The 12,528-nt window shown below is 37.2% G+C and overlaps 1 protein-coding gene across 1 annotated transcript in view; it reads right to left on the bottom strand.

Annotated features, from left to right (window-relative positions):
* The window catches only part of CC2D2B (coiled-coil and C2 domain containing 2B), a 136,966-nt gene extending 125,698 nt beyond the window's left edge, over positions 1 to 11,268 (bottom strand). Inside the window, exons 1-3 of the mRNA XM_063669470.1 lie at positions 11,153 to 11,268; positions 7,816 to 7,875; positions 4,404 to 4,527 (exon numbers count right to left, since the gene is read on the bottom strand). Coding sequence (XP_063525540.1) covers positions 4,404 to 4,445 — 42 coding nt within the window. The 5' untranslated portion in view covers positions 4,446 to 4,527; positions 7,816 to 7,875; positions 11,153 to 11,268. The remainder of the gene's footprint in view (positions 1 to 4,403; positions 4,528 to 7,815; positions 7,876 to 11,152) is intronic.
* Positions 11,269 to 12,528: the final 1,260 nt, after the last annotated feature.

Below are 12,528 nucleotides of genomic sequence, written 5' to 3'. Positions count from 1 at the left end.
TAAATATCTAACTATTCAATGCCCCGACATTGATGAACACCCACAAGCTTCAAGACCATCCAGGAAAACATGACTTCTCCAAATAAACTAAATAAGGCACCAGTGACCAATTCTGGAGTAACAGAAATATGTGACCTTTCAGACAGTGAATTCAAAGTAACTGTTTTGAAGAAGCTCAGTGAAATCCAAAGTAAGACAGAGAAAGAATTCAGAATGTTATGAGACAAATTTAACAAAGAGATATAAATAATTAAAAAGAATCAAGCAGAAATTCCGGAGCTGAAAAAACCAATTGAAAAAATGAAGAATCCATCAGAGTCTCCCAACATCAGAATTGATCAAGCAGAAGAAAGAATCAGTAAGCTTGAAGACAGGCTATTTGAAAATACACAGTCAGAGGAGACAAAAGAAAAAGAATAGAAAATAATGAAGCATGCCTATGGTAGCTAGAAAAAAAGGCTCAAAAGGGCAAATCTAAGTTATTGGCCTTAAAGAGGAGGTAGAGAGAGACTGGAGTAGAAAGTTTATTCAAAAGATAATAACTTTCCAACCTAGAGAAAGATGTTAATATTCAAATACAAGAAGGCTTTAGAAAATTGAGCGTATTTAACCCAATGAAACTACCTCAAGATATTTAATAATCAAACTCCCAAAGGTCAAAGATAAAGAATCCTGAAAGCAGCAAGAGAAAAGAAAAATAATAACATAGATAGGAACTCCAATACATCTGGCAGCACATTTCTCAGTGAAAACCTTACAGGCTGAAAGAAAGTGACATGATCTATTTAACGTGCTGAAGGAAAAAAAAATTTATCCTAGAAAATTGTATCCAGTGAAAATATTGTCAAAGATGAAGGAGAAATTGAGACTTTCCAAGACAAACAAAAGCTGAGGGATTTTGTCAACATCAAATCTATTCTGCAAGAAATGTTAAAGGGACTTCTTCAGTCTGAAAGAAAAGGACATTAACGAGCAGTAAGAAATCATCTGAAGGTACAAAACTCTCTTGTAATTAAGTATACAGACAAATACAGAATATTATAACACCATAATTGTGGTGTGTAAACTACTCATATCTCGAATGGGAATACTGAAAATTGAACCTATCAAAAATAATAACTACAAAAACTTTTAGGCTGGGCACGGTGGCTCACACCTGTAATCCCAGCACTTTGGGAGGCTGAGGTGGGTGGATCACTTGAGGTCAAGAGTTCAAGATCAGCCTGGCCAATATGGTGAAACCCTGTCTCTACTTAAAAATACAAAAATTAGCCAGGTGTGGTGGTGTGCGCCTGTAACCCAGCTACTTGGGAGGCTGAGGCAGGAAAATCATCTGAATCCAGAGGTGGAGGCTACAGTGAGCCGAGACCATGCTGCTGCACTCCAGCCTGGGTGACAGGGCAAGACTCTGTCTCAAAAATAATAACTGCAATAACTTTTTAAGACACAGACAGTATAAGAAGATATAAATAGAAACAAAAAGTTAAAAAGCAGGGGGGATAAAGTTAAAGGGTAGAGTTTTAATTAGTTTTCTCCTTGTTTGTTAGTTTGTTTTTGCAATAAGAGTTAAGTTGTCATGAATTTGAAATAATGGGTTGTAAGATGTTGTTTGTAGGCCTCATGGTAACATCAAACAAAAAACCTACCACAGATACACAAAAAATATAAAGCAAGGAGTTAAAACATACCACCAGAGAAAATCGCTTTCACCAACAACAGAAGACGGACGGACGGACGGACGGAAGGAAGGAAGGAAGGAAGGAAGACAGAACAACCAGAAAACAAACAACAAAATGGCAATAATAAAGTCCTTGCTTATCAACAATAACATTGAATATAAATGGACTAAACTCTCTAATCAAAAGACATAGAGTGGCTGAATGGATAAAAAAATCAAGACTCAATGACCTGTTGCCCATAAGAAACACATTTCACCTATAAAGACACATAAACACTGAAAAGGATGAAAAAAGATAGTCCATGCAAATGGAAACCAAAAAAGAGCAGGAATAGCTATAATTATATCAGATAAAAAAATTTCAAGACAAAAACAGACAAAGAAGGTCATGATATAAAAGGGATCAACTCATCAAGAGGATGTAATAATTGTAAATACATATGCTCCCAACACTGAAGCACCCAGATACATAAAACAAATATTATTAGAGCTAAACAGAGAGATAGACAACCAATGCAGCAATAGTTGGAGACTTCAACAGCCCACTTTCAACACTGAACAGATCATCCAGACAGAAAATCAACCAAAAAATATCAGACCTTATCTACACTAAAGACCAAATGGACCTAATAGATATTTATAGAATGTTTCATCCGATGGCTGAGGAATACACATTCTTCTCTTCACCACATGGATCATTCTCAAGAATGGACCATATGTTAGGCTACAAAATACATCTTTGAAAATTCAAAAACTTTGAAATCATATCAAGTATCTTCTCTGATTACAATGGAAACTATACAAACACATGGAAATTACACAATATGCCTCTGAATGACCAGTGGCTCAATGAAGAAATTAAGAAAATTCCTTGAAACAAATGAAAATTGAAACACAACATACCAAAACCTATGGGATACAGCAAAAGCAGTACTAAGAGGAAAGTTTACAGCAATAAGTGTCTATGTCAAAAAATTTTTTAAAAGAAAAAAATTCAAATAACCTAATGATGCGTCTTAAAGAACTAGAGAAGCAAGAGCAAATCAAACCCAAAATTCTTAGAAGAAATAGTAAAAACAAGAGCAGGAAATAAATCACATTAAAATAAAAAGATACAAAACACCAATGAAACAAAAAGTTGTTTTTTTGAAAAGTTAAACAAAATTGACAAATCATTAGCCAGACTCACTAAAATAAAGAGAGAGAAAACCCAAATAAATAAAATCAGAGATGAAAAAGGAGACATTATAGCTGATACTGCAGAAATTCAAAGGATCCATTAGAGGCTACTATGAGAAATTATATGCCAATAAATTTTAAAACCTAGAAGAAATGAATAAATTCCTAGACACATAAAACCTACCAAGATTGAACCATGAAGAAATCCAAAACTTGAATAGACCAATAATAAGTAACAAGATCAAAGCCATAATAAAAAGTCTCCAAGCAAAGAAAAGCCTGGGACCTGATGGCTTCACTGCTAAATTTTGGCAAACATTTAAAGAACTAATATCAATCCTACTCAAACTGTTCCAAAAAATAGAGGACAAGGGAATATTTCCAAACTCATTCTACAAGGCCAGTATTACCCTGATACTAAAACCAGACAAAGTGACATCAAAAAAAGAAAACTACAGGCCAATGTATCTGATGAACATTGATGCAAAAATCCTCAACAAAATACTAGCAAGCTGAATTCAACATCATATTAAAGAGATCATTCATTGTGACCAAATGGGATTCATCACAGGGATACAAGGGTGGTTCAACATACACAAATCAATCAATATGATACATCATATCAACAGAATGAGAGACAAAAACCATATGATTATTTCAATTGATGCTGAAAAAGCATTTGATAAAATTCAATATCGCTTCATGAAAAAACCTTCAAAAACTGGGTATATAAGAAACATACCCCAATGCACTAAAAGCCATATGTGACAGACCCACAGCTAATGTTATACCAAACAGGGAAAAACTGAAAGCCTGTCGTCTAAGATCTGGAACAAGACAAGGATGCCTACTTTCACCACTGTTGTTCAACATGTACTGAAAGTCCTAGCTAGAGCAATCAGACGAAAGAAATAAAGGGCATCCAAATTGGAAAGAAAGAACTCAAGTTATCCTTGTTTGGAGATGATATAATTATGTATTTAGAAAAACATAAAGACTTCACAAAAAAACAATTAGAAATGATGAACAAATTCAGCAAAGTTGCAGGATACAAAATCGATATACAAAAGTCAGTAGCATTTCTATATGCCAACAGCAAACAATCTGAAAAAGAAATCTAGAAAATAATCCCACTTACAATAGTTACAAATCAAATTAAATACCCAGGAATTAACTTAATCAAATAAGTAAAAGATGTCCACAATGAGAACTATAAAATGCAAGAAACTGAAGAGGATACACAAAAAATGGAAAGATATTTCATGTTCATGGATTGGAAGAATCAATATTGTTAAAATGTCCATTCTATTCAAAGCAATCTACATATTCAATTCAATCCCTATCAAAATATCAAGAACGTTCTTCACAAAAATAGAAAAAGTAATCCTAAAATTTATAGGGAAGCTAAAAAGACTCATAATAGCCAGAGCTATCCTGAGCAGGAAAACACAAGACTCGAGAAATCACATTAGTCCATTCTCATGCTGTTATGAAGAAATATCTGAGACCGGGTAATTTATAAAGGAAAGAAGTTTAATTGACTCACAGTTCCGCATTGCTGGGGAGGCCTCAGGAAACTTGCAATCATGGCAGAAGGCAAAGGAGAAGCAGGCACTTTCTTCACAGGGCAGCAGGACAGAGTGAGTGCAAGCAGGGGAAATGCCAAACACCTATAAAACCATAAGATCTTGTGAGACTCACTCACTCACTATAACAAGAACAGCATGGGGGAAACCACTCCTGTGATCCAATTACCTCCACCTGGTCCCCCCATTGACACTTGGGGATTACGGGGATTATAATTCCAGATGAGATTTTGGATGGGGACACAGCCAAACCATATCCCTGACTTCAAATTGTACTACAAAGCTATACTAAAAGCCAAACCATACCACTGATTTCAAATTGTGCTACAGAGCTGTACTAAACAAAACAGCATGGCACTGGCATTAAAATACATACACACACACACAGACACACACACACACACACATCAATGGAACAGAATAAAGAAACCAAAAATAAATCTATACATCTACAATGAAATCATTTTCAACAAGGTGCCAAAAATACACATTGGGAAAAGACAATCTCTCCAATAAAGGGGACTGGGAAAGCCGGATATCCATATGCAGAAGAATGAAACTGGACCCCTATCTCTCACCATATACAAAAATCAAATCAAAATGAATTAAAGACTTAAATCTAAGATCTGAAAGTATAAAACTACTAAAAGAAAAATTGGGGAAACTCTCCAGGACATTGGTCTGGGCAAAGATTTCTTAAGTAATACCCCAAAAGCATAGGCAATCAAAGCAAAAAATGGACAAATGGGATCACATCAAGTTAAAAAGCTTCTGCAAAGTAAAGGAAACAATCAACAAAGAAACAGCCCTTAGAATGGGAGAAAATATGTGCAAACTATGTATCTGATAAGGGATTAATAACCAAAATATACAAGGAGCTCAAACAACTCAATAGGAAAATGTCTAATAATCTGATTTAAAAATGGGCAAAAAATCTACATAGATATTTCTCGAAAGAAGACATACAAATGGCAAACAGGTATATGAAAAGATGCTCAACGTCATTGACCATTAGCGAAATGCAAATCAAAACTACAATGAGACATCATCTCACTCACTTAAAATGGCTTTTAACCAAAAGACAGGCAATAATGAATGCTGGCAAAAGCATTGAGAAAGGGCAACCCTAATAAACTGTTGGTGGGAATGTAAATTAGTACAGCCACTATGGAGAACAGTATGGGGTTCCTCAAAAAACTGAAGATATAGCTACCATATGATCCAGCAATTCCACTGCTGGGTATATACTCAAAAGAAAGAAAATCAGTATATTGAAGACATATCTGCACTCCCATATTTGTTGCAGCACTGTTCACAAGAGCCAAGATTTGGAAGCAACCTAAGTGTCCATCAACAGATAAATGGATAAAGAAAATGTGGTATATATATATATATATATATATATGCAATGGAGTACTATTCTGCCATAAAAAAAGAATGAGATCCTATCACTTGCAACATCTTGGATGGAACTGGAGGTCATTATGTTAAGTGAAATAAGTCAGGCACAGAAAGAAAAACTTTGCATATTCTCACTCATTTGTGAGAACTGAAAATTAAAACAACTGAACTCATGGAAATAGAGAGTATAATGATGGTTTCCAGAGACTGAGAAAGGTATTGGGTGGGAGGCAGGGAATGGGGAAGGTTAATAGGTACAATGCAATGAATACGATCTAGTATTTTACAGCACAAAAGGGTGGCTATGGTCAACAATAATTTATAGTACATTTTAGAATAACTGAAAGAATACAATTGGAATGTTTATAACACAAAGAAATGAAAAAAATGCTTGAGGTAATGAATAACCCATTTACCCTGATGTGATGATCACACATGGTATGCCTGTATAAAAATACCTTATGTACCCCATACATATATATACCTACTGTGTATCCATAAAAATTAAAAATTTCCAAAAAGAAATTGTTCTCTGGAATATAAAAAAGGCCTTTTAATGGTAAAATCCAAGAGTTAGTTCTTAGTGTTCATGTATTACCTACTTCATGTACCTTTTAAGAAGGTCAAGTGAGATCAGACATATATGAAAATACTTTGAAAATTCAATGCTATACTAGTGTTAGCTATTACTTGATTTATTACCCTGCAGCGTGTGGCAACGTTCAGCAACCTTATTTTTTGAAAACTTTATATATCCTTGCCCTCTACCCTTCTACCTCTGTGGCCACTTATTTCTGTATCCTTCAATAGTCATACCTCTTTATATCCTAAATGTGGGGTACATTCCAAAGCTTTGGAGGGTGCATGTATTCCCATGGATTCCCAAATCTGTGTCTCCAGCCTTCACTCTCCTAAGCATCAAAATCATATTTCTAGCTGACTTCTGGTAATTCTAGTTGAATGTTGTATCATCAACAAAAATTCAGTATGTTAAAATAAGCATTTATTTTCCAGTTTTTGTAAACCTCAATATTCTATAGGTAAACTATTCTAGCAATGTTAAACCCTTTTTAGAATGATATGGTTATAAATTTATTTTTAATTTTAATGCTAAAAAATATAATAGCAAAGACTCCTGAAATAACAACTGTACATGCTAACCAAACTAATGTGCAGTTGGAAAGCTCAAGCTTTCTAATCACAGTAAAAACATGAATTTGTGTCAAAAACCAAAGCAGGCTATTGACATGATCACAGTTAAAACATCATAAAAAGAGCCCAGTCTATAAACTTTCCGAAAAAACTTCAAAATCTTCTATTCGTTCTTGTACCACTATTAAAAACTACTGAATAAGGTCAACACGGACTACGATGTTCCCTTACATCTTATTTAACCTTCAGTACCTACCTCGAGACAATAAAAAATACCTAATTCTACTCTTGACCAGGGGATAGCAACCCTTAAGGTATAATGGAACAATTCTGGCAAGTAATTGATAGAGGTCTCCCTTATTAGTTCCCAAATATCTTGCCCACCATTCCCAGAATCCTGTATACTTTTTCATAAGTTCTCATTTCTATCTAGAAGGTAGGGATAAAATGTGAATCTTAACTGCAGTTACTCTAAGAGACATGTAAATATTGCTCCTATATAGATTCAACTCACTGACAAACATCTTTTTTAGCAAAGCAGGGAATGGCTTGCTGGCTAGGTGAGAGAACATATAAACAAATAGATATTGAAGTAAGAGATTAAATAAATACATACATAAATAATTCATCTTATTAAATAACTCACAGACCAAATAAGAATACAATTCATCCCTAAACTCTCCTATTGTTTCTTTTTTAACAAATGAATTTATGATTTGTATATAGAAACAAATGTATCACATTTATCAGGATTATCCCCCATTTACAACAGGGCTATTTGGAATAATCAAAATATTATAAACTCCATTAATACCTTACCTTTTTAAAAATATCTTCTCTTTGAGATATTTTTCATGATGGTCCTTTTATTTCAACTTTCTAAATAAATAAGAAATGTTATTGAGAATGACATATCATAAGAAAACTGACTTGTGATACTTGAGGTTAAAAGTATGCTTTTTAAATTTTTTAATTTAACAAGAAACAAAACAGATATACTATCACTTTTATTATTTCATATTTGTATTTGGTCACCTTTAGTATTTAATAGAAATCCTGGTTAATGCAATAAGATGTGCAAAAGAAGGAAGTAAGAGGTGTAACTCTTAGAAGAGGAAAACAAAATTATCATTGTTTGTAGATGATAGGTTTTTATACATGAAAAACCCAAAAGACTAAATAAAGTTTAGACATAATTAGAAAATTGGAATTGGCAGAATAAAAGAGAATATATGTAAAAGTCAGTATCTTCCCTACATGCTAATGTACTAGAAAAAAATCACTTTCACAAAAAGAGTACCGAAAAAAAACTTCAAAATACTAAGGAATTATTTTAATTAAAATATGTATGAATTCCCTTCCCCCCAAAAGTATAAAACTTTGCAGTAAGAAAAAAAGGATCTGATTAAATATACATTTGATCTTAGCCAAAAGGCCAAGAAGCAATGATTAAATATAGATATTCTATGGAGGCAGGGAAATTGATTAAAAGGCTATTAATAGATACTAGAGATCTATTTGGATGTTTGTCTCCTCCAAATCTCATGTTGAAATGTGATTCCCAATAATGGACATGTGGCCTGGTGGGAAGTGATTGGATTGTGGGGGTGGATCCCTCATTGTTGGCTTAGCACCATCCCCTTCATGATGAGTGAGTTCTTGCTCAGTTAGTTCACATGAGATCTAGTTGTTTAAAAGAGTCTGTCTAGGACCTCCCCCCTCTCTCCTTTATTTCCTCTCTTGCCATGTGACATGCTGGCTCCCCTTCCCTTCCACCATGATTGTAAGCTCCCTGATGCCCTCACCAGCAGCAGATGTTAGAGCCATGCTTATATAGCCTGCAGAACTGTAAGCCAATTAAAACTCTTTTCTTTATAAATTACCCAGTATTCTTCTATTGCAACGCAAGAATGGCCTAATACAAGAGTATTATTCAACATGACGGTTAAATGCAAGTTCATGCAATTCCCCAGACATTTGTAGAAACTAGAATGCCACACAAGTTTTTGTTTATCTGTTTGTTTTTTAGAGACAGGGTCTCACTCTTTCACCCAGGCTGAAGTGCAGTGGCATGATGACAGCTAATTACAGCCTCGAACTCCTGGGCTCAAGCGATCCACCTGCTTCCGCCTCTTGAGTAGCTAGGACTACAGGCATGTGTCTCTAAGGCTCGGCTAATTATTATTATTGTTATTATTATGTACAGACAGGGTCTCGCTATGTTGCTCAGGCTGGTCTCAAACTCTTGGCCTCAAGCAATCCTCCTGCCTCAGCCTCCCAAAGCATTGTAATTATAGGCATGAGCCACTGCGCTTTGCCTAAACAAATTTCTAAATCAATTCTGCGGACACAAGACTATGTGGATCCCTGAATCAGCACAGACTTCTTTTTGGCACAATTTTCAGTCACCTTGGTTACTTCTGTCACATGCCATTTGGTTTCAGGAGTGCTAGCAAAATAAAACCACAGAAAAACCTCTAGCATGTGGAAATGATTACACAATGCATATCCTAGTATATAGTAACATATCTTTAATTGCAATCCAATCAGAAAATTGGCTCCCTTTAATCTTCCCCTGGCTCTTGTTAGAAATATTTCTAAATGTATTAATGCACTTTCCTTCCTTAGCAGATCTGAATTCAGACCAAAATCCAATTTTATCTTTATCTCAGTTCATCTATTGTCACATAGTATGATGACACCTTTCTGAACTCTCTTATAGCAATGTTTCTTAAATGATGCCTTCCAGACTTAATTTGAATTAGGATGCTATGTCCAGAATTAAGGTCTCATTCACAGTTATGATGTAATTAAGGCAACAATAGCATTTTGTAAAAATAATCTATTAAATATATGGCACCAGCTACCCTTTATTGTTATTAGGATATGGAAGAAGTGGAATTTAACTTAACAATTCTTTACTTAGTTAAGTGGAATATAGCAGTATTTCACAGTGTTCTACAAAAAACATTATGACTTCCATGTATTGCATTAACTGGCAAGTTTAAAAATTAACTTAACTGTTGTCTTGTTTTCCAAAATCAAAACTTAGGAACAAATGGAGTGACAAAAGATTTTCTGATCTGTGAATTTATTTAAGTCTTCGAAAGGCAACAAAACTAAATCACCCACTGCTCTCAGGACCAGTTCCCAAGTCATCATGTCCTGCTCCTGCAGATCAAGAAAGATTTGGGCCCACTTCTCTATCTTGGGACTTCTGGTACATGAAAACTAATGTGGAAACAGGTTACAAAAACTATCATATTATATTTTGAAAATTTACATCTAACACACACCATGCAATGTAGTTTTGCTACTCAAAAGTGAATTACAAGATTTATAAAAATGTATTAATTCTTAGAGCAACCACTGGCCAGGAGGTCCAGAAGCTCTAAACAATTAAGTACTGTAATGTTTTTTATTCAAACCTGAAGATGTATCTCTGTGTCTATACTTATAGCCTCAATTAGAGAGAAAGTCAACCAGGAGGCCCTTTCTGAAAGTGAAGCCAAAAAACCGTCACATCCACTTCCCCATCTAAGCCGCAGTGACCACTCTCCAACATTGACCACTCTCCAACATAACCCCTCAACTACAGCTGGATGGAGTTCTTGTTTATTCTTCCTGGCATCTCTATCCTATAATTTTTACAAGTTCCCCGCAAATGGATAGCATTCCGTGTTTCAAAGGCTGATTCAAACTCCACGTCTTTCAGGAAGTTTTTTCTAACTCTGTCTCTTGATCTCCAACAGCATTTGTAGTTCGTAATGCGAATTTTTGTTCATTACATTCTACCTGGCAAGTTCATCTTTCTGCTTATCCTAATGTGAAGACCAGGACTAAGGCAAGGTGTTCAGCACACACATAGGCACTGAATTAATAATATGCCGACCCGTATTTGATGCAAATCAAACACTGCTCTCGAGTGATTTTCAATTCTACTCATTCCCAAATTGGCTAACGAACGGGTCGGCCAGGCCCCGGGACTACAAGTCCCAGCGGCCTGCGCGGCCCCGGCTCCGGTTATCCCAGCCCAGCTAGTTCTGCCCATGGAGCAGAGCTCCACAAAACTGCGGGAATGTCTGACAGGGAAGAATCAGAGAAACCTTCACCAGCAGCCCGACATTCACGTGGACGGACAGTGCACTTTCCTTACGTCTGGGCAGCGAAGGCAGGGCGCACCATCTACTGCAGGCTAGGATGATCACCAACCGCCCCACCGCACCCTGCGCCAGCCCTACGGCGCCCGCGGGCCGCAAGTCACGGCGACCCAGGAGCATGCGCGCTGCGGCCCCTGGCCTGCCAGGACCCAGAGGGAGCGGAGCACGCGCCTTCGGGAATCTTAGGTGCGCAAAGTCTGTTCGCCGCCGGAGTCTATCACCCCCGCCCCTCGCCTCTGCCCGTGCGCGTGTGAGTTGTAGCGTCCCCTGGGGTCTGTTCTGGAGGAGGCCTGAGAGCGGGGTTGCCTGGGGCGTGGGGCTCTCATCCCTCTTGTCATGGTGAAGAAGAAGAGTATACCCAGCGGGTGAGTACTGGCCCCGAGCTCCCGGCTGAGCGAGCGTCGCAGGGGAGGACGCTGCGGGGCACCGCTGTGGCGAGAGCGGTCGCCCGCGCTGGGCGTGGAGGCGCGAGGCGGGGGGACGCCAGCCGGCCAGTTGCACGGGTTGCAGCGCCCCGGGACCTACTTTCTCTTTGCCGTCGGCCCTGCCTTGCTAGGAAAAGAGGGGAGCTTTGCCTTCAGGTGATTACCTTTGTGACTTCCAAAAGAGCCCCCTAAATATGCAAGAGGTTCCTTTTATTTCCAGAGCTTGCTGTTAGCGTACTAATGTACTATGTTTAAAGTCTTAAAATAGGGCATGCCAGACACGCTCACCCATGTGTCGTCATTCATCGCTTAATAAACAGAGTACTGCTTTCATTGTTTTTCTTTTTCCCATTGCTTCGCTCCGAGTTAAAATAACGAGATAAACTAAACGTGATGCGGTTGGGAACTTGTTCAGGGAAACCGGCTGGGACGAACTTCGGAAACTTGCTAGTGTAGAGAGCCGCACGGTGGTGGTTTGTATGCTTTCACTCATTCAAGCTTTCCACAGTGTTTAACTGCGTTCTGTGTCAGGCATTGTGCCCCAACAGTCGTCTTGTGTAAGCCTTCCATGCATTTTTAAACTTTGCTTTTATTTTCTAAATGTACATGTTAATAGAGAATAAACATTATTAACCTCTTTATTCTGATATTAATTGCCTAAGTTTCGTAGGATTGTCTTTATTTTTTAATAGTATGGTGACCAAAAGTAATACTAGTGTTTAACCTTAGTAAGCAAAATAAAGTCCCAGTGTCTCTGACAGCTTGGCACAGTGTCATTTGAGACCATAAATCCCACCCTGCCTGTAGTCTGTCGTACTTGGTAACCACCCAGATAATTTATCCCTTCTTGCAGCTTCATTCCTACACCTTCTCCATCTGCTAATCGTCTATCTGCCTTCTTCTGGAAACTGTAAACTCTTTCTCTAGACTCCCCATATGTAAACCCC

Source organism: Pongo pygmaeus, chromosome 8 (genome assembly GCF_028885625.2).
Source record: "Pongo pygmaeus isolate AG05252 chromosome 8, NHGRI_mPonPyg2-v2.0_pri, whole genome shotgun sequence".
Classification (NCBI taxonomy): domain Eukaryota; kingdom Metazoa; phylum Chordata; class Mammalia; order Primates; family Hominidae; genus Pongo; species Pongo pygmaeus.
This window is presented reverse-complemented; position numbering and strand designations above follow the sequence as displayed.